The sequence below is a fragment of the Gobio gobio genome (assembly GCF_949357685.1).
Source record: "Gobio gobio genome assembly, chromosome: 17".
Taxonomy (NCBI): Eukaryota; Metazoa; Chordata; class Actinopteri; order Cypriniformes; family Gobionidae; genus Gobio; species Gobio gobio.
Window position 1 is genome coordinate 38713869 of NC_137110.1, and position 24064 is coordinate 38737932.

A 24064-nucleotide genomic window follows, 5' to 3' on the forward strand; every position below is an offset into this window, starting at 1 on the left:
CATACTGTAGGGCTTTGGAAAAGATTGTTAGGGGTACCATCAATTACCATTACACTTTTCTTCATTGTTCTTCTTCTTTCCCCTTTTTCAGTTTGATTGTGTTACATGTTTTCACAGTACTGAAGGAAGCTCATAGAGCTATTCACTCTGTCTGCACTTGTTTGGTTGCTGTTGAATAGCTGAAATGTGGTATGATTATGCATCAGATCTACATTGTGTGTATGTGTGTACCACCTCTTATCCAGGAAAGTTTTCCTTCCTTCAAAGGGATAACTATCAATCATCAGCAAGTGTCAGATTCTCATTTTAAGATTAGAAAAGGCATTTATCATGGATTCATGTGAGGTTCCGCTTAAAAAGTGTCCAAGGCATTCTTCAGAATCTCGCCAACCATTACATTTGGAACTAAATTGAATAGAACTAGAAGGATTTTATTAATCTTACCTGGGTTTTTAAAACTATGAATCATTTTCAGACATCCAAGGACTATCAGCTGAAAATATCTCTTATATGTTTGCTTTTACAAAAGACGTTTGGTGGTCAGATATTTTCATGCAATAGTCGATAAACTGTGCAATCGACTGTTTTCTACATTGCTGTGCTTGTTTCATGTCTCTTGTATATCACAAATAACCGCATCATTTATTTTAAATGCATGTTCATATTGGTCCAATTGAAAATCATGATTTCTGGTTTAAACCAGCTTTGTTCAGTTAGGCTAAAAGCAAATAACACTCCTCATAGAAAACATTAAAAGTAAAATTACAAATATTTTTTTTGTACATAATGCATATTGTAAAAAGACATCTTTCGAAAATAACATTTCTTTATACTAAATTAACTAAAATTAAACAATAATTACTCACAAAATGTTTTTAGTTTTATCTTAAGTGTAAATTCTACGTTCATATTATAACTAATTTAGCTTTTGTTTTGTAAAATTAAGTTTTACATCGATATACAATAAGTAACATTTTGGTATAGTATGGTATAGTCTTTTTTTAATAAATAATAATTTTTACTTTGTTTAAATGTAAAACTTTGTCTTTGGGAAAATATATATTTTTTGTTTAATATAAAATCACAATTTAAGGTTTGACCCAATCCATAATTATAATTTGAGAAAAACTGATAAATATATCTGTAACAAATTTAAAATAAGTTGGTCCAAAACACAGTATATTTTTTTTCAGTGTAGCTAGCTATAAAATAAACAGGATAATGTTTCCTGATCCACCGGCAGGATTTATTTATTATGATAGTGATTGCCTGACTATACATTAACTCTCCCTTAAAATATTGTAGCCATATTTAGTCCCACATAAATCAGGATGGAGGCAGAGACATGGACACAAACTGAGATCTACTGCATGTGTGCACACTTCTGTTCTCAGTTAGAGAGACCAGCAGAGAGAAGCACTGAGCAAAGTTCTCTCTCCTGACCCAGATCAGCCGCCTCCGCCTGCCTGTGAAGAGCAGATCTGACAGACCGCTCCAGGGAAAAGTGCAAATCTCTTTCTACCACAGCTGATGCACGTGTGCCCCTTCCCATGTCTCCATTCCTCCTTTTCCTCTCTCTCTCTGTACGTTCATGGCACCATTATATGGTCTAGTCATTGTTCCGGTCCCTTGTGTATAATTAGAAAGGTCTCTTATAAAGTCTCACTCATCTGGAGTGAAAGATTTTTCTTTTATTCAAGTCATTGTCTTTGAGGCTGTCAGAATATGAACTGAACCCCATGCAGAGAGAAACCAGGGTGCCTCAATCTCAGCATTAAGTCTCAGCCTCTGATCATTGCAGGGGTTTAACCTGAGCACATTTTAGAACCAGAGGCCCTTTAGCCGTGGAAAAAATAAGGGACACACTTAGTTTCTTTTAGGAAAATATAAGTTTGAAATGTCTGACTGCAAGTCACTTTTCACAGTATACATTGTTTCAAAGCAGCTTTACAGACATCACAGTCCTGGCAGCGATGAATGATGAATCATGATACAAGCAATCAAGCAGTTGAGATTTGCTATATAGTATATATCACTTTGAGTGTACTGTGTGTATGTGGATGAAGTTGGACATACTTATACAGTATATCCAACTTTATATAAAGAACTGGGCAATAATAGTTACATTTTGCTACATAATAAAAAATCAGGCAGTATAGATTTGAAAGATACATTAAAAAAATTTGGAAATTTAGAAATTTGGTTCTTATTGACCATTCCATTGTATTACGTCTGCAACCGTAGATCCGCAATTGACTTCAGCAGATTATTTCATATGATTAAGTTTATCTTTAATGTTAGATAATTCTGCATATGCTAGTCTCGCGTAGCCAGACCTTCAGACTGATGGCAGAAGTTCTGGAATCCATAGCAGCTTTTGGCACACACGACACGTCTCCTGGACATCCTGTAGAATTCAACCAATTAGTCATCATGACTTTGAAAGTCCTGTAGTGTTACCATTTAAATGTGCTATATGTATCAGATGTTCAGCCAGCGGTCCATGGGCGTGACGTCTGAGGCTGAGAATATGCATATGGTAATATAATAAATATAATATAATATAATAAATATTGGTGGGTTTTACAACCAGAGGCTGCTCAATGTTGTGGCATCTTGGGACACTCACTCAGTACATTTTACATGGACAACAATACTCCGATATTAATCTAATTAAGACCATATACTAATTAAGAAACTACCATGTAAACAGCGATTTCTAATGACCTTAATCCGGTTAAAGTCATACTCGAATTAAACAAAAATCGAATTAAGACATGTAGAGTATGCCTATTTTAGTCGCATTATCGAAGTGCATTGTAGACATGTACACACCTTAATCTAACTATTAACGTCGTGTAGGAGTTTCGCCGCATTTTGTGACAGGACACACACACACACCAGGCAAGTGCAGAGGGGAGGGCTCTGGGGCTCGAGCCCTTGCCTTTTTAAAAATAATTATCAAAAGTGCCCCTCTCAACAATCATCAATAATATTGTGACAAATAAAACAGAATTTGAATTATAATTAATATAACAGCGCATACAAAACAGTAACAAACCGTTTATCTTTCACGTATCGGTCAGTCTGAAATGTCGTTGCCATGACGTGTTGCTATGGTGCGTGTCCTGCTTGACTGCTCATTCTAACACCGCCTCTTCTATATTTTTTTCTTTGTGTTGTAATAATTTTGCTCATTGTAAAAGTAAAATACAATAAGTGTATATATATATATATATATATGAGCCTATTGATTTTAACAGAAGTCACGCTATGGTTGGATGTCGGACAGCGTAGCGTGGCATGGGGATGTAATGACGTACCATTAATCGAGCTATGTTCTATAACTTGTAAAACGGGAACATGAACGGAATATTCTAAAAGCAACTCATGTAAACACCTTAATCAGAATATTGTCTTATTCAGAATACGGTCAATAATTAGATTACTGCTGTCCATGTAAACGTAGTCACTGATTTTTATTTTGAGTGACGACAGCATCTGAAATGTCGATCGTTCCAAGATGGCGAACACGTCAACGTCTTGATCAGCTAAATGTGGCATCTAGGTTTAAATATCTATGGAGTAAATTATGACAGAATTTTCATTTTTTGGGTGGCTAAGCAACCCTTTTAAATTGAGAGAAGATTTTAAAGGTATTAACACTTTGTGTTTTCTTACGTGGTTTGTTGCAAACAGCTGCTTGTCCACAATACAGGTTAGTCTGCTCAAGAACTGAAACAGGAAGAGACAGTCTGACGTGACCATGCTGTTTGAGGTTGAGACTACCTGGCAGGTGTTAATAATACTGACAGAGTTGCTGTTATAGGAGGTTTTTCCACATAATAATATCATAAATATTTCAATTTAGTTAGTACGTACACTACTGTTCAAAACGTTGGGTTCAGAAAGATTTGTTTACTATATAAACTAAGGCTATTTACACTAACTCCGCCCACTGACATCTGGTTAGGCCAGAAAAAATTACGGAAGACGCTGGAATGTCAACAGTAGCAATAGTGTAGGGGTAAGGCGTGTGGCAGGAAATGTTGCTGTACTTGCTGTACTCCTTTTATAACAACACTGAGGTGCAAATAGTATCTGCAACTATTTATAAGTATAAATAGCATCTAAATACTATTTACACTTATCGCAAAGAAAATACTGCTATTGCATTGTATAAATTGAATCTATTGCTACACTGAACAAAATATAAACACAACACTTTTGTTTTTGCCCCCATTTTTCATGATCTGAACTCTGAAGACTTTTCTATGTACACAAAAGGCCTATTCCTCTCAAATATTGTATTGTTATAGTCTAAATCTGTGTTAGTGAGCACTTCTCCTTTGCCGAGATAATCCATTCACCTCACAGGTGTGGCATATCAAGATGCTGATTAGACAGCATGATTATTGCACAGGTTTGCCTTAGGCTGGCCACAATAAAAAGCCACTCTAAAATGTGCAGAGCTGAGTAAGGTGAGAGGAAATAATAATATAATAATAATTTGTTACATTTATATAGCGCTTTTCTAGGCACTCAAAGCGCTTTACATATAGAAGGGGGGAATCTCCTCAACCACCACCAATGTGCAGCATCCACCTGGATGATGTGACGGCAGCCATATTGCGCCAGAACGCCCACCACACACCATCTTATTGGTGGAGAGGAGACGGAGTGAGGCTGAAAGGCCTCAGCACATGTAGAAGAATGTGTGTGTATGGGAGAGGGAGAAGTACCCGTCAAAAATGAGGTGGTTTACGCCGACAGCGCAGACACAAACATGCAGGCTAAAAATATACCCATGCTGCCCATTGCTTTCCCTGCAACCTGCACTAGAATATTTTTTCTTTATCCTCTTCACAGGCATTCAAAAATCAGACTAGTTTTGTGTCTTAAAATCAGTCCAATTCCCTGATGCAATATTTTAACTCTAATATTTAGCCTACTGCCCTGTCCACTCCACTATTGCCCTAGTTGACACCCAACACCTGCTGCCAGGACCCTGCCCCTCTGTTGCCATGGCAGCCGTGTGCTTGTGCTAAACCCTCAGATGGAGAGGTGGCAGCTCGGTGGGATTATTGTAATGCAGCGGGTTATTATAGTGATTATAGTACCTTTATAATGCTCACAGAGGCCAGGGTCATCTGTCTGAATCTTCCCAGGGAAATTTTGTGGGAAATTACTCTTGCATTGCATCTATGAAACCGGACAAATTGCACAAGCCTGCGTGTAGCCTTTTGGTAGATTACCAGCTTGTATATTCTCTTTTTTGCTGGTTGTATGGGCCTATAATTATCAGAACGCAAACAGCTAGGCCTGCGATGTAATTAACTCCCTTTGTCATTACAACTGCAGCTTTGGCTTTCCTGATTTAGCATCGTTTCCCCTGTGATTTCACCCTGCTGTGATTAGAGCCAAAATGGATGACTTCACGAGTGTACTGTGTTAACCCAATACTTTTTTTGGCACACTTATTATGAGACATTACTATGCTTTTAAGGAGGAATCTCACAATATGTCCACATGAAATATAGGGATTACTTTGGCATTATTTTCATCAATTATAAGAACATTATCTCCTAGATTCTCATGACTGTAATGCATCTAGATGTGTTACTTTTTTTTTGTAATTCCATTTATTCTCAATGGTGATTCACATTTATAATCTCATTACTGCACTGTAATTTTTGGATGTTTCTAATCCACATAAATTAGGGACAACAATGCATAATAATGAGAATTGAGGAGAAGAAACTGCCAAAATGACATCACAATTCAAGTTAATGGCTCTTACGATTAGGCTTCAGTTTCTTTTTCAAGGAATTGTCCTAAAAAATGAAAATTGTGACATAATTTCCTTACTCTCCTTCACCTGGTTCCCAAAAGTGGTCTAAGGCCCCGTCATTTAGCTGTATATGTAAAAATGTTGTATCAGCGTTTCGTCCAGACAGATGCGGCGTTTTGGGAGCCTGAAACCGGTATTTTTTGAAACCGGGTCCCAGAGTGGATGAATCAGAAACCGACACCCTTGTGTTTTCGTGTGTACAGCCAATCCGTATATTTTGTGAAACAGTGATGTCATCACACTACATCCTGCACGGTAAAGACGAGAAGGGATACAGTTACGGGCACTGGGCATGCGCACATCAATATTGCATCATTTAATTACAGTATTTGCATCATTGTAAAGGTAGGTTTAGGGTTGGGGTTGGTGTAGGGCTGCACGATTTGGGGAAAATATCTAATTGCGATTTATTCTGGTTAAAGTTTCGATTTAAATGCAATTTTTTTATTCAAAAGTGTGTGTGTGTGTGTGTGTGTGTGTGTGTGTATAACATTTTGTTTATATATTATGACTAATAATAATTATGATTATTATTGCTAAATAAAAATATTTAACTAAATGAGAAATATTACAATAGCATTTTCATTATTAAAAATAGAGTATTTAAGTATTTGACGCATTTTTCAAATGTTAAGCGACTCGCAGTGCTTTCAGACTGAGCAGCGTTTACTCCTGATCACAGAGCCGCTCTTCACTGACACACTGGACATTTATTTATTTCATTTAAATCGCGGCCTTTGTGCTTTCATAATAGCACATAAGCCAAATCGCGATTGCGGTTCGACTTCGATTAATCGTGCAGCCCTAGGTTGGTGTAGGCGTTAATAAAACACAATCTGGTAAGTAGAAAATTTTATCGTGAGATTTTGCCTCACTTCTGACCGTTGTTGTACCCCTTCTAGTCACAACTCTTTTTCTCAGTTTTTAGTGTATTTCTGTGGCCGAATTACAGCGCCACATACTGGCCTGGCATGTATACTACATTGTTTTGAGTCGGTTTCAATGGTTTCATGTGTACGAAGATATTTCTTGAGATGGGGGGGGGGGGGGTGATTGGATAGGGAAAGCTCTGGCTTTGTGTGGATGTGGCCTAAATGATTTGAAACTGATCTGGTTCTTGAGTTCAACTCACAACTGACTTAATGACCCATCCAGCAGCAGTAAACAACAGGGAATAATTATCTGTGAATAACAACATAAATGCTAGTTTCTTACACAAAATGTCTTTCATGGAGCTTTTATGTCCCATATTGAAGCGTGAAAGCTTCAGCCCCATTCATTCATTCTCCTTTTACTGAAAGTCTTATGGGTGAGTAAATGATGACAGGATGTTTTATTACTTAAAGCAAAATACTGTATCATATTTCTATTGTTTAAGTTGAAATATGACCTAGATTTTTTTTAAAGGTTTTGACAGATTCTTCCATAAATCACTTTAACGGAACACTAGATTGTCATGATGTGCTCCACCATACCAGACATAATTATTCATTTAAAAGAATTGTGATATGGTTTCTTTCCAAAAAAACAAGAATGCAGTCAATTTATAATTATCCAAAGCTACCAAATGATTTCTCTGACACTGAGAGTGTAAGCGAGAACAATGCAGCACTTCCAGAAATTCTGCATACAGTAACATCTGTTCTGTACCTGTAGTCCATGAACACACTTTACCACTCTGTTCAGAAGAGAACATATATCTGCCCTTGACGGACAATTAACTCCTCTACTGCCATGGTGAACCGCTTGACCGTTTAGATCTCTGTCTCGCTCCTTTTCCAGATGCATAAATCTGTCAGCGGGTCGTTAAAAAAAGACATACTGGCTTATTAGCAGTCAGGGGGTCTCCAGACAGGTGTCTCATTTCTTAGTCTTCAGTGTTCCTGATTTTAAATCAAAATGGGGCATATGGGTACAAGAGAGAGAGAGTGGCTGAGTGAAGGACAGAGTGAGAGGGAGGAATTGAGAGGATGAAGAGAAAAGAGTGTGGAGATTGAGACTAAAACAGCCTATGCCATCCCATCACAAACCACAGTAGATAATCCTGCACTGTATGTTTCACATATTGTATAAATATATTGGTCTTTAATAGCTGTTGATGGAAAATCTTTTAATAGAAAATCATGACATTTTTCATTATATACTTTTCTATGTGTTCAGAACACAATTTTCCATAATGAGTTTTTATGTTTTTATTTATTTTTTTATTATTTGTATACTTTATATAATGGTTTACATTTATTTTTCTTACTGCATTTTGCAATTGCAATGAGAATATATATATATATATATATATATATATATATATATATATATATATATATACATTTTTTTTTTTTTTGAAAATAATGAATTCAGACAAAAAATACATGTCATGTCATTGACCCATAAATTGATTTAATATTGATCAAAAATATTTATTTTCCCAAAGACAAGAACATTCATACAAAGTAAAAAGGTTATTTATTATAAAGACCATATACTTAATTAATATATTTTCTTAATAAATAAGCCAAAATGTTACTTAATGTATAGTCAGTATAATAATTTTTAGGATCATTTCACTTAATTTCACCTTAAACTAAAAAGCTAAATTAGCTATAATATACAAGCAGAATTTTCACATAAAACATAACATTTTGTTAGTCAATGCTTAATTTTGTTTACTGACTGTAAATAAAGACAACTTTGTATAATGAATAATATTTTCTGTTACATATAAAAAAGAAAAATAATTTCTGCAGTCAGTAAAACTAGTTTCTCTTGTATCAAGCGAAAATACTGTGTAAATAAAATAGTTTTTCTTATTATCTTTTAAACCATGATTTTCACTTTTTTCAAATGCATAGAGACTTGGGCTGGTAGGCAACCACATAGAAACATGCTTAAAATCACTCAGGAGTCACATTATAGTACCTTAACCTTATCATTGTGGCAACTTCTGGTAAGCACCGCACGTTTCCTTCAGAAAATCTCAAAATCCATTTTGGACTATCTTATTTAGTCTCTTGTGTTCTAGTTTCTCCTGTTAACATCAACGACCATGTTCAGGCTGAGAATAAAATGCCCCATAAAACCTGTGGGTGTCTTTAGTGGGTGTTAGTATGTAGGCCATAAATTAAAGGAGGAGGGGACAGGCGTAGCAATGTGTAGCAAAGTCTAGCCTCCTCATCATCTCTCTTTTCTTCAATATGGTGGGAATCTCTCAGGCATAGCTTTTAGCCTAACAGCTTCATCTATCATTAATTTCTCTCACTCTTTCTCTCTCTGGCTCTCTCTCCTTCTGTCATGTATATTTGATAGCTGCACAGGAAGTGCAGTGTAATGGCATTTTCACACTGCTATGTGTGAACATACATGAGGTTAGGAGACGAGAGTGAGATAAAGGAGATATGAGTGGAGGAAAGAAGAAAGGAAGGAAGTGGAAAGTATACCAGTGTATTAACTAATCATCGGTATCAGACATTGCGCACAGAGTCAGTTATGTCCTGTCAATCAAAAGAGGGCGGAAAACAGGTTTGTGTGAAAATGACAAGAGTTGCGATTTGTAGCGTGAAAAAATTATTCAGTTATTCACTGAAAGGGAACACTTTGACACTTTCGCAAATCAACAAATCTGTCTACTTTGCAGAATAAATCTCCAATTGATACTGTATTGTTGTTGATTCTACATTTTACTCTTAAGCGTACCTGCACTTTTTCTTGCGTACCGCTACTTCTCGCTTTTATAACAGATCAATTGTCTGTGCAATATGACTGTGACTGAAGCCCAATTGTTTAATTAAGTGTTAAGATTTGCACAAGCTGTTCCTATGCGACGCTGATGATAAAATGTGCGACCCATTTGAATTCCATTGAGAATGTAGTAAAACACTACGGAGAAAGTCGAACATGATCTAAAACAGCCACTAAAATGACTGATGAAAAAAGGGGAAAACATCTTCCTGCAAGCTTTTTAAACTCATGATGACCACATTTACTAGAATTTATCGCGTTCTATTGTATTTATTGTGGTAAATTTTGACTAGTTGTAGAATTTATAATAGATAATCAGTTAAGGGAATAGATTTTTCACTAAAGATGTATATTACACCTGTGGCATGTTGTAGCTATAGTTTATAGTAACTGTATTGCTATTTTTCATAACAAATGCTATAGATTAAAAAAAAGAAAGAAAAAAGTTAATACTGGCCTGCATGGTAATGAAGAGCTGTCAATAGTCTTGCTTTGTAAATAAACCCTTATTGTAACAAATACTATAGTTAAACAATTACAAGAACTATGTTAGTTTTAAGGCTGAGTACAAGTTAGAAAGAGCTTTAAAATATGGACCTTCTTGAATTATTGACTAAACAATCCCCCATAACCACTCCCCCCAACAAAGCCCCGCCCCCATTTGGGCAGTACTGGCACTTTATTTTGGCTTTGAATATTATACTTCATTATAGTCAAAACAGTTCTATACACTAATATTGCCTGAACTGTTTAAAGTTCATATTCTTGCAGATATGATGATATATTTTGGAAATTAAGTAGAAATGAATAAATGTGGTTATTACACTAGTTCAGCTTTTGCGTTCTTGTGTGCAGAGCTGAAGAAATGAAATCCTTAGAGGAACTCACAATCATAGTCATTTGTGTCTTCAGGGCTGTGTGCTTACAATAAGGAGGACAGAAGCTGCTTTTCAGATCACCTGAGCAGCTAAAATTCTCCCTACAGAGCAAAAAGATGGGCAGAATGTTGGCATTATAACTGAGTGATGTCTGAAATGGAGCAGAAATATCTCAGAATGGTCGTGTTGCAGTAACTGAGACTCCACTGGTGAACACTGAAATGTCAGCATGTTTAGGGCCATAGAGGGGGGTGATGGGATGCAGCATTTTGCTTGGGCCAATGAGTTTATTTTCCCTTTACAGTCAATACTCTCCCTCTTTATTTTGACATTTCTCTCCCTCTCTATCTTCTTGTCCGGCTGTCACAATATGCTTCTATTCTGCATTTTTAACACGTTGCCAAGTGTGCCACTTCTCTAATGCTATATTAATCCTCATAGAATCATTCAGGCACTGTTCCACACACCCTCTGTTTCTCAATGTGAATGTTATTGTCTGGTGGAATTGGTAGATCCCCCCATTGAAGGTTGATAAGAGGTTGAGAGGCTGTCTGGTGATGAATTACGTTGGTCATTAGAGGAAGGTTAATAATGACAAGAATCTGTGCAAGGAGATTTTGAAAGCCTGGTTGTCAAGGTTGTGTAGATGTTCCATAACAGTTACTTGATGGGTTCTATGAGTCTCTAGGCTGTGTTTTAGAAAGTGGTGGAAGACGACACTGGGTGGGGGTGGTATAATATAAATATTTTTCTAATAAAATGTTTTAAATTTAAATGTGACCATTTTTTTGTACAACAAAATAAGAAATAATACTATTTGTATTGTACTTAGGGTTGGGTGCTGTACTCTGTACTTTTAAGGGCACCAACCGTATTACGTTGGCACTACCGAGTACCGATTCACATTCAATCAATCAGTGCCAATTTTGATACCTGAGAACGCATCTAGGCACAAGAGTAAGGTACATTAGAGAAAGAGAGAGAGTGACCATGTGACGTCACCCCTGCAACTTGTTCAAACATGAGGGGAATGCAACCCTCTACAATGCGAGTAAATCACTCGCATATGCGACTATGTCTTTTCTCTGGGCGACTATAATGTCTGTCATCAGCCATTGGCTAATAAATTCTTGGATTTTTCTCACCAGTGTATGTGTGTGTTAGAGGCTAAGTATAAGTTTACCGTAGATATATTTTCACTCACTCGTCTGGCTGAACACTGACTGAGCGCTTGAATTTCGAAAGATGTGTACTATTTCAATTCAGCTCAATGGATGCGCAGCATACCTGTATTTGACGTACCGTAAACTCTAGTGTTTCTCACACACGTGCAAAGAAAGAGAGCGAGAGAGAGTCTTACATACGACACAGAATCGACACGCTACGTGTAAACTATATTCTTTGTTGTATTTTCCTGTCAAAATAACAGTTCATTTTGAATTATTCAGCTTTTAAGAACAAGCAGAAGATATGTCGGTTTCTCTGGTAGTGGGCGTAACTAATACGCAAACAGCAATCTCATTGGCTGGCACTCATCCATTATTGTACCTGTTTTGATTTCAGCAAATCACCCTTCATTTTGGTGCAGACAACTTCACAGAGTCAATGACTGCCATAGGGCAGTGACTGCGTTTATTGTTAAAAGGGACAGTTTGAGCTGGATGTTCCGGGACGGTGGCCTCTTCCTCACAGCCTGTGAGCCCGAGGCACCCACGAAGCTCGTCTATTGAACCAGAGTTCAGCCAGACTTCCGGGTCCCATCTCCCCTACTAGTTACGGCCAGTACCCTAGATCCGGCAGCTCCACTGGTGTTATCTAGCTTCTCGGCTCCACCAGCTCGGAATGGGGTAGAGTCCCCGGCTGCACCTCAGACCTCTAGGCCCTCATAGGTTCCACCCAGCCCTTCAGCTAAAGCTCCATCCTGGCTCCTCCCACCTTTGTTTGTATTACCATAGTTGGTATTACTTAGACGGCGACAAAACATGACATACAGTTTCAGCAAAAATCAATATTCGAGTGCTTGATTGGTTCACATTCTGACAAAATAATTAGCACATTTTAGAGACAAACAAAGAAATCAAGTTTTGAAGAGAAACACAATTTTGTTATGTAGATTGCAAATAATGTAATAAAGTAAATTGGACAATACAGTATGTGTTTTTCAGTGCATATAGACACTGTTGCATACCTTCCCACATTAAGAGCATGCACTCCTTTTTCCCACATGGAGGGGTGTATGCGAGTGGTTGGGTGTTGCTTTTATATTTTCCAGCAGTTATAACCGTTTTCTTCTGACAGCTGTGTGAGTGCAACAGCAGAGATATATGTTTATGAAGACGTTGAATTCTTTCATCTCTTGTCTGTTCATGCATGATTACCCGCTCCTGCTCTCCATAGGGTCTCATTAATGATTTGTTCATTCAGATCGGGGAACAGACCTGCATATGTGCTAATTAGTAGCTCTTGATCTCTGTTAGAGATGCTATCTGCGGCTGTGCAAAGCCAAGAGTTTCTGATAAGAACATGGAGAACACTTGAAAGAAAGACAAGTCAAACATCGCTAAGTCCTTTTCAGTTTCTGAACTTCTTCCAAAGCATACAACACACAATTGTGTGTGTGTGTATAGGGATGCACAGTTTATTTAAATAGAACTAAATTTGCAATATGGCTGAGTGAAGCATGGCACTGTGTTCATTTACACATGATGTCCAGCTCATGATCCAATGTTTTCAGTGTCTCTAAGTCGCTTGGGGCCAGAACCCTGAACCCTCTTTTGGCATTAAAAAACAACTGTCAGGATTTACTAAAGACACGCAGTGAAAAATTTGTACAAAGACGTGGACAGGGTTATTTTTGCGGCTGACCTTATTGCATATGCATTTGTAGGAGTTTCCCTTTCAAATGAAAAATGTATGTGAGGAGAGTATTTAAATGAATCACGCAAGGTGATTCACTAAGGCCCCGTCCACACGGAGACGCGTTTAGCTGTAAAAATGTTGTATCATATCAGCGTTTCGTCCACATGGATCCAGCGTTTTGGAAGCCTGAAACCTATATTTTTTGAACCCGGGTCCCAGAGTGGATGAATCTGAAACCCACACCCTTGTGTTTTCGTGTGTACAGCCAATCCGTATATTTTGTGAAACGGTGATGTCATCACACCACGTCCCGCAAGGTAAAGACTAGAAGGGATACAGCTACGGGCACTGGGCATGCGCACATCAATTTTGCGTAATTACTGTATTTGCATTATTGTAAAGGTAAGTTTTGGGTTAGGGTAGGTGTAGCAAATTTATTTATTGTTATTTTAGCGTGAGATATTGCCTCACTTCCTACCATTGTTGTACCCCTTCTAGCCCCTTCTTCTCCGTTTTTAGTGTATCTCTGTGCCAGAATTACAGCGCCACATACTGACCTGGCATGTATACTACATCGTTTTGAGTCAGTTTCAGTGGTTTTGTGCGTACGCAGATATTTCTTGAGATATGGGGAAAAAAGATTGGATAGGGAAAGCTCTGGCTTCGTGTGGATGTGGCCTAAGATTAGCGCCGATCAATTTACTGGCATTTTGCGCCATTATTTACCACTCAAAAAAGCATGTCTTAAACCAGACGCTAATTTGCACAGCTCTTGGTAGTTTTCGTTGGTCATTATGGAATGATCCAGCTGCGTCTGTGTTCTTTAATTTGCACATCATCAGTACATCACGCGCAGAAGTTTCCACTCCCATCGGCACTTTTTTGGGATTGCACTCACGCTAATTTGCCCTTTTCAGTAAATCTGGCCCTTGGTTTGCAGTAAATGCTGCTCTAAACACATCTCTACATCTGCTTTGAGTTTGAGTCACTTATAAAGTTCATTTGGGATGCAAAATGCGGCTAACATCTTCCCAAACTTGGAATGATACATGCCTATAAACTGACTTTTGTCAACAAAAGAGAAGCTTTAAGGGCTTTATGTCGTTTTCCACCAAAAGAAAAGCTGGTTTAATGTTGGAAAATTAAGAAATTAAGACATAATTATTAGTAATGTAATCTTACAAAATTATATAAATACTCAAGTTTTTTTTATTTATATAGTGAAATATTACATTTGTATATTTATTTTCTGTTTAAGTATTTAGTAATCATTTTAATCATAATTAAAACAACAACAATGATGATAATAATAATAATAATAATAATTATTATTATTGGATAGTCATATATAATCACAAAAAAATGCAGTTTAAATTGCAATCACATTTTTTATTTTAAATTGTACATTTTTGCATCTTTGTTTCAATAAATAGCCTCAACAGTCTGTGTTTTTTCCCTCGAAAGAGCAGGGAAATCTTGTTTTCCATGATGTGTCCCCTTTAATGAAATGTGTAAAAGTGTTTTCCTCAGCTGTCTGTTGTATGTGTTTTTCTGCCTGGCTTGGTTCCTTTACCCAGGGGCAGAGCAGCCTGCCTTTTGTCTTCAGCGCTGTAGTTCTTCCGACTGGAGGTGGGACGGCCCGTCCTAGTCAACCATCTGTTGACAAAGAGCAGCTTCTGTTTATCTGTCTGTCTTTCGGTCTGCCTGTCTGTCTGCATATTTGTCATCTAGAAATACATGTGGCGTAGAGGAGGTCATCCACTTCAGAATCAGTGTGGCTAATGTCCATGTCTGGGAAACTCACACTCATTGTCTAGTTTGTGGTTTCCTGGTGGATCCGCACATTATTCTCTGTTTGTTGGGCAGGAGTGAGTATGTATGTCCAATGAATCAAAATTGAAACTGCATGCTTGTGTTCACTAGCAGTGGTTTTCTGTGTTGATTTCAAACACCTATTGCAGTTGAATATTGTTTTTAAACTTTGGGTTAGGGCAAGTTGTCACTGTACATTTATTAATTTCCCTTTCTCTTTAGGTTTGTTGCCATTTACATTTACTGATTTCGGAATTGTTTTGTGTTTCATTATTGTTTTACTGTTTATATTTTATTTAATAGCAGGTTATTTACAGTTTATTTAATGGCATTGTAACAACCTCATACACTGTGACTATGCGGGTCATGTTGTCACAAAAGGTCAACATGTGTTAAATTAATCTTTATTTTATTTTATAATACTGTGGATGTTTCTTCTGGGTCATTTAATGCTTTGGAGGTAATATGTGACTTTCTGCTGGATCTGGATCTGGTGATTGTGTATTGAGTTTCCTCTCTGAAGCTGAGGGCTTATCGATCCATTTCCCAATTATTAGTATTTAACTTCATACAGCTGGCCATAATTCAGTCCGACCCACACATGGAACAGCACTCTACTGCTGGGGAGAAGAGCAGGAGGACACATCTGAAATTACATCAGTGCTGCTCATTGTCCTGCATTATTGCATTTACAAACTCTAATGTGGGGAGATTCAGTAAAGCACAAACCAAGTCTGAATCTTTCATGCTTTATTTTGTCGGATTTTTGTAAGGTTGTCTTTTTTACTTAGTTGTGAATTTAAGTGTAAATGAATTGCATTTCTGTCATTTCAAGTTAAAATTTAAATATTTTATTGTCAGAAAGAATATAACACTGAAGAAAAATGTTGTAGGATTAATTTTAAACAATTTTACACTCAGAAATTGATAGTAATTTTCACAAATAATTACCATGAAAAGGCAAGTAACACATTGAATTAAAACATGAATTTTTAAGTAGATAGAAATAGTATTCTCTTGTAAAGCATACTCCAATGAATCTTTGTTATGGTAATCTTTTGCTTCAATAAACGTATTAATAGTTAGTAAGGTAGTTGTTAAGTTTAGGTATTGGGTAGGATTAAGGGATATAGAATATGGTCATGCATAATAAGGCATTAATATGTGCTTTATAAGTACTAGTAAACAGCCAATATCCTAGTATTTAAAACAAAAATGACACCAATTATGTAGAATGACTCAGTTGTTTCTTTGGGGAAGATTTTTTCTTTTTATACCTTTTCCTTATATATTCTACTTTTTGAATGTGCTCTGAACCCATTTGGCCTTCACTTCAATGCTCTGGAATAATAAAAGGTCAAAAAATTCAGACACAGTTTTGTGTCTGAGCTTTGTGTGTGGGCATATGTGAGTGTTTGTGTCTGAAAGGCCACCCATAGGTCACCCTGAAAGTTGCTATTTTCAATAGTGAATGGCTACATGAAGATTTAGTGTTTTATTGTTCTGTAACTCTAACAAGCAACTGGGACATATAATCTGGGATTGTGCTGATTTGTGTCTGACTGCTTTTGTGTGTGTTTTGCAGGGTTCTCGAGTGTGGGTGAATCATAAAGATCAGCTGGTTCCGTCTACAGTGAACTCCTGTGGAGATGGAACCGTGGTGCTCACCACCGACTACGGGGAGGTAAGACTCAGCAATCTGTCATAAAACACACACACATGCAAACACACAGAATGTTGCCCTTTATGGCTGAATGGGTGTTGTGTGAGTCAGAGATTACACTGGTTTGGTATTGTGCTCTGAATGTCATCATAACAGAGCCTAGGAGCTCTGTGTGTGTATACGCATGTTTGTGTGTGTGTATGTCTGCCAACTTCATGTCTGAGGCTCAGTACATTCACCCTCCCATAAATGTCCATGTGAAAGAGACTATATCATATAACCCTAATGTACTCCACCATCTGAGATTCTGGCCTGTTCTGGTGCAATATGATATATGCAGAGGAATAATCACAGAAAACATGAAAGAAGAGAGAGACAGTAGAAGAGAGAGAACACTTTTAGTGCAGAGTTATCCACTAATATATATTGTCATGGTAACAGGGTGACCTTTAAAAGGTGATGCAGCTGGAGAAAATTGTAGAGGGAAACTGTGTTGCTTGTGCATTAAAGCTACACTGTGTAACTTTTTTAGTTTATGCTTAGCTAAAACACTTAGTTCTTTCAAAAATATATGTGCTCATTAATGTATATTTACTTCTTTCAAGTAATAAAGTATTCTCGTAAGTTTATAATATGCCATTGAAAATACATACGGGTGAGGGGTTCGAATGCCGGTCGCCATGTTGCCCCTCCATCTTGAAAGTACATTAGCCAAAGAGGGACATACCCGTAAATTCAAGCTTCGACTTTCGCGTTTTAACACTCGATGGCACCGTGTCGAATGTGAAGAGGGGGATTGCTTGAGACTGCTATATGAAAACCTGAAAGCCTTTTTGAAAGTCTGTTGCTGATGGAGGATCACTCTTATTCTCGAGGATATGTATCAGAGTCGCCAAGGAAGCGAAAAAGAGAATTTAGACGGCAACGCAACAGGTGTAAACGAAAACGTAAAACTAGGGGTGTAACGATTCGTTTTAACAACGATTCGATTCGTATCACGATTTGAGGTTGTCGATACGATTCAAGGACGATATTGGTTCATTTAGAACGATACGATCCGAAACGATTCAGTGACTTGAAATCGATTCAGTAACTTTTTAGCCAAAAATTGTGTGACTGAAATAAATATCTGGATACTGCTCAATGCAGGTGAAGTTTCCTAGATTCCTGTTGTTTCTTGTAAGGGAATCAGGTATCAATTAATTATGGATATAAACAAACAAGTAAACAACAATTAATGGCAAATGCATTCAAATTTTATTTGAATAAAGTGCAACCAACAGTTTAGGTTGAATTAAAAGGAAGTTAACCTTTTCTGCTCTCATTTTCAATTTTCAATGCATTTTCAATAAAAGCACAGTAAGTGCAACCAACATTTCAACAGTAGGTTAACCCGCTACTTCTGCTTTTGTTTTCCAACATAAAAATATTACAATATTAGTATAAAAAATAAAGTGCAACTAACTACTCTTCAGGTTTAATTAATAGTAGGTTTACCTGCTATTTTTGCTGTTGTTTTACAACATTAAAATAATACAAATACAATATTAATATCAAAAATAAAGTGCAACCAACATTTCTTCAGGTTGAATAAACTGGCTGAACCTGCTACTACTCTCAGTTTAATAAACAAACAATATTTAACAAAGATAAAATGTAACCAACTACTCTTCAATGACTCTACAGATTTCTTTTTCAAAAATATCAACATGATCTGACCGCAGAACACTTCTCTGTGCGTTCACTATGTTGCCAGCTGTACTAAAAACTCGCTCTGCTGGCACACTGGTGTCAGGAATTCACAGGTAACATTTAGCAAGGGTTGAAAGTACAGGTAAAACGTTACTAACTTAGCTCTTTCTCCTGGTGGCTTGATAATTTCTCGCACGTTGGCTTCTCTGTCATCCGCCATGCTATGTTTTGTTTTCTTAGCGCTGCTGCTGGTGCGTGCGTTGCGATGATGTCACAGATAGGCAGACTTAATTGAGTAACGTTTAACGGCTTTATCATTAAAAGTGCTAAGAAAAAATATCCATATAAAGTCTGACGTGCTTAAATCCAATGTGTTATTTCCCATGATCGATACAATCGATTGATTACCTTTTAAAACGATGTTAGATCGATATATGTCGTCCGGAAGGCCATCTTGCAGAGCACAGATCGATGTAGTTAGATCATAGGAAAATAAATCGATACATCGATGTAGTAGATGAATCGTTACACCCCTACGTAAAACTATTATTCATTTTACATAGATGTCATAGCCTACATGTTAACTGACAAATTAAATAACTGCAAATTATAATAGTTTTCTAAAGTAACCTCATCACTTGAAGGAACACTCATGGACGAGGTCGAACTGGAAGCCATGTTAATCTTGGACTAAATCGGCCACCGTAGGAGTTCAAACGAAATCGGAATTGAGAGGAACAGAAACTAATATTCACTGGATGGTCATGTACCTTTTCACCGCTAGATGGGGGAAAATATCACACAGTGTAGCTTTAACTTTCAGCAATAAGAACATGCTCATGTTTTTAATTTATATATATATATATAATATTCAATCTTTCTCTCTATACAAGCAAATTAAGTTGTTATTTACAAAAAGTAAGATGAATCCCAGTTATAGTCCTTAAAGTTGGAAATATAAGTATGTCCAACTTTATCTATGTACATACTGCATATTCACATAGGGTGATCCCTTTAACTTTCACATAACCAAGACTAAAAAAAACTGCATGTTAGCAAAACGTTCTTAGAAAACATTTTTAGTAGGGAAGATATTAAAGGCCCACTGAAGTGCCTTGAAACGCGCAGCATTATTCAGTGTGTTGACGTAATTTCCACTGAAACAGGAAGACAGGGCGGGACATATCTATCAGCTCCTCCCCTTTTTAAAAATAGCCAATAGCATTTAGTTTATATTACAGCTCGGCCAAAGCCGAGTAATCCGCAGTTTCCTCTTAATCTCTAACCATTTCTCCCCCTAATATCATCCATTATTGCTTTAAAATATAGCATTTTGTGTAGAATTCAAATGGGTCCGATACATTTTTTGTTATTGGCCGACCCGCACATATGATCCGCTCTGTGCTATCGTGTTTCTGGACCGGAGCAGATCGTGTGTGCTCTGCGGAGGTTCGCGTAAGAAAGTTCGACTTTTTGTCTATTCTCCCCAATGGAATGATGGTCTGAATTGTTCCCTATCCCCCTATATAGTGCACTATGTGCCATTCACCATGTAGAAAATGGTAAATGTGTGAATAAGTGACCGATTTTAGCTGCAGCTTCAGCGTCTAATATAGGGGGCGGGACGCTTTAGATTTTAGAGAGCATTTGATTGGACAGAAAATCTAATGCGAAACTGAATTGCAGCGTGATATCAACAAAATAATATACCCATATTGACAGAAGTGAGAGACTGTAAGTTTTGAATGCTTATATCTTTTAAATACAAATTTTGTCATTGTTTTGGAACCCACCAGCTTATAGATTATCTTAACAGTTAGACTAAACATATTCATTCTATAAGCCAAATAAATAAAATAGATTAATAAATTAATACATTTGACTTGACAATTCAGTTTTAATTTACTTACATTCTTGGGCTATAAATATAGCTACTATACACAGAATACAGTGTTAAATTGTTATATCAGTTTCATATAGCAATGCTAAGTGGTCCAGTTAAAGCTTTGATTTGTGCTGAACACTGAAGAAAGACCTCTGAGAGTCTGTGCGTAGTTACAATAGGTTTAATATGTCCCTCATTCTCCATAGAAATAAAATGAGCAGCTCCTTTTTGTGCCATGCCCATTATATAGTACAGTCAAAAATCAGGGACTGAAAGCGGTGGTCACCTCCTGAGTTGGTCTCAGTTCAGCTTCAGCACCATTTAAAGTCGACATGAAACAAAAGTATTGTCTTTTTCTTCACTACTGTGAATTATATCTGGGTGAATCGGCTTGATTTTGTCCATTGGGAATGATTGAATTGTTGGATCAGTGTGGTTTTCTTTTGCTGTGATCTCATTTGAGTGACATGTTGTTGCGCCCTTGTGCAGAAAAACAAGTCATCAGAGAAGAGATGTTGTTCCAAGAGGGAGGGGAAGTTATTTTAAATAATACCACATGAATTAAAAAACAAAATATGATGTGTATGGATAAATAATTAATAATAAATACTGCAATATTCCATAAAAAATAAGAATAGTCTTTTTTGATTTCATGATGACTTTAAAGGCAAACATCCAAAAGGAACACTATGGTACTTGCTTGATAGCTTTTAACTGCCTCTGCTTGAAGATTTAATTGTAATCAAACAGTTGTATTAGCGGTTAGACTCCCACACACACAGTGCTGATAGAGGTAAGTAGTTTGTGATGATGGCTGTGGGTTGTTGGTAGAACTGTGATGTCAGGCTAATAATAACAGCTGTGCTGGCCTGGATTCAACTCAGAGAGAGAGACTACACAGCAGGGAAGGGTTATCTGTATGTACAGATACTTACAGGAAGCCTGTTTGTATTTGTGTTTTTGTCTACAAACATTTGTTTCTGCATGTGTGTGGCGCATGTATGTTCATTCATGTGAGTGTGTGTTTTGGCAGTTGGGGTGGGGGGGTGTCATATCACAATTTCTTTCAGGTAGGATCACGATAAACAACTCCCCATTCCTTATTTGTCACAGTGTGTCACGGTCTGTTAAATGTTCACGTTTTTTGTTCTAAAGGCCGCAACATACTCCACAAGAACAGAGAAAAAGTTCTCGCTCCGAGGGCTGCGAGAACAAAATTACGTCATTTTGTTCTTGGAGCCCTGGTTTGGGAGTTCTCGCAGCTTGTTCTCGACACATCATCTGAGCAGAACTTTTTTCTTGTGGGTGTCCGAGAACTATTGTGTGATTGGTCAGAATTTTAAAGTGAGCGGGGTTAATGCGGAGAAACTGAGATGTTCGGCACCTGCTTTTCTCGTGAAGTATGAAATGTACTGGCCAGAATGAACTTTGTTCTTGTTCTTGCCACCTCGAGAAAACGAACAAATTTCTTTGTTCTTGCAGAGTATGTTCCAAGCTTTAGTTTGTCATGTTCATGGTCATGTTTCTTGTGTCATGTTGTCATTGGTTCATTGTTTAATCATTGGTCACAGGTGTGTCTTGTCTTGTCATTAGTCTCTGTGTATTCTGGCCCTCATGTTTGCCACGTGTCCTTGTCTAGTATTGGATGTTTGATTTAACCTGCTGTTGGTGAGTGTTTGTTCATGCTTGTTCATGCGTCAAGTCAAGTCAAGTCTGTTCAGGTCAAGTCTGTTCAGGGGCCGGATTCACGAAAATCTTCTTAAAAAAGAAGTTAAGAAAATTCTTAAGATAAATTCTAAGAAGTTCGTAAGAATGTTCCTAAGTGCAATTCTTTAAAAATTCTTAAGAAGTTCTCAAATATTTTCTTAAGAACATCTTAATTTTTTACTTAAGAAGAAAATAAAAGGTGTTATTTGATGTTATTTTATTGAAAGGTATTACTGATAACATTCGCTGAATGAAAAACACCTCAAAGCTCGTCGTTTTGCGCTTCCTGCCGATTATTGATATCATTCAGAATATTTAATCCAGTTCTTTCTGCTTGAAGATCTGGAGACATCACGCTGGAATGTGGTGGGAGGATGTGTTAAAATGCAATGTACAGTAGGAACACTTTTAAGTGATGACTAAAAAGGAATCAGTGAATTAATTGTCCCCACCAAATAAACTGAAATGAACATTTGAATGAGCTGAATCACTACTGCTGAACCCAAGGTGGGTTCCAAATGACTACATTTGCCAATATTTCCTGTGTGCTGGTAACCTTGATGATTCATGCCCTGAACACCAGAGTGCTTGTGCTGACAATATTCAGTAGCATTCTCTGCAGTATCCAAACCCTCCTCCATAAATCAATACATAGATCTTGCACTCTGCTGGGTCTCAAGCAGCTTCTCCAGGAAACCCTAACACTTTCTCCCTGGAGGTCTTTCACCCATTGTTTTAGCCCAGAGCTAATCTGAAGGATTCAGTCCAAAAGGGTTGAGAAAGTGTTTCCCATTTGTGGGGGATTTGTTTTGAAATGGCAACCCTGTTAGAAAATGCTGCATTTTTTATGTAGATTTAAAGGAACACATTTTCTCCCCTAGAGTTAAAGAGTTGAGTTTTACCGTTATCGAATCCATTCAGCCGATCTCTGGGTCTGGCGGTAGAACTTTTAACATAGCTTACCATAGATCATTGAATCTGATTAGATCGTTAGCATCTTGCTCAAAAATAACCAAAGAGTTTTGATATTTTTCTTATTTAAAACTTGATTCTTCTGTAGTTACATCGTGTACCAAGACCGACGAAAAATGAAAATCGGCTGAATGGATTCAAAAACGGTAAAACTCAACTGTTTAACTCTAGGGGAGTTGGAAAATGAGCCTATTTTCTAAAAAAGTGGAGTGTTCCTTTAAAGGCACGTTATAGCACAGGGCTGGATGCACACCGATTTCTTTCTTTCTCTGTCGTTTCTGACTTGATTAATAATTTAGTTAAGTATGTGTGTAACCCCATTCCTGCAGTGGTTCTGACCGAGTTACTGGGTCAGAAAGCATGCTATGAATATATGCATGAATGCGTGTATCGCATATGCAAGTGTGTTTTTACAGCAAGCACACAATGTTCCCTTTCGAGGGAACTCGCACTGCATCGGGACGACGCTTTGGGGATGCTCCCTTAGCATCAGCGAATCTGAAACCAGAATGCCAACTAGGCCAATCCGATTGGCGTGCGTGATGACGTCATCGTGACGGCATACCCGGAAGTATAAAAGGGTTGCTGGAGCGTAATGGCGGTAGTTATTGCTCTTCAGCATAGCGCTATCTGTTACTGTCTGTCTATTTACTGTTGTTTGTCAGTGAAAGTGTGTGAGAAAAGTAAAATGGAAAGTGTGAGAGTGAATGAATTCAAACAGTGTGTGCATCCGTGTCCCAGGTTCATGTCGGGCTCGGATACACACCTGCTTTGTGTGCACTGCCTGGGCGTCCAGCATGCCCAAGCGGCTCTCGAGGGAGCCGCTTGTGAGCACTGCGAAAAACTGACGCTCAGGGTGCTTCGCTCTCGGCTGGCTGCGTTTGATGAGGCCGGCCAGCCTCGTGAGCCTCGTGGTTCTGGACCCGCAGTCGCTGAGGCGGCTCGGCGTCGCAGATCATGGGGCTCACAGCGGGATTTGTCAGAGGGTTTCAGGACTGCTGCGGCACTTT

The 24064-nt window shown here is 37.7% G+C and overlaps 1 protein-coding gene across 1 annotated transcript in view; it reads left to right on the top strand.

The window, feature by feature from the left end:
- The window catches only part of myo10l1 (myosin X, like 1), a 77304-nt gene that overhangs the window by 6305 nt on the left and 46935 nt on the right, over positions 1-24064 (top strand). Inside the window, exon 2 of the mRNA XM_079840032.1 lies at positions 16721-16819. Coding sequence (XP_079696158.1) covers positions 16721-16819 — 99 coding nt within the window. The remainder of the gene's footprint in view (positions 1-16720; positions 16820-24064) is intronic.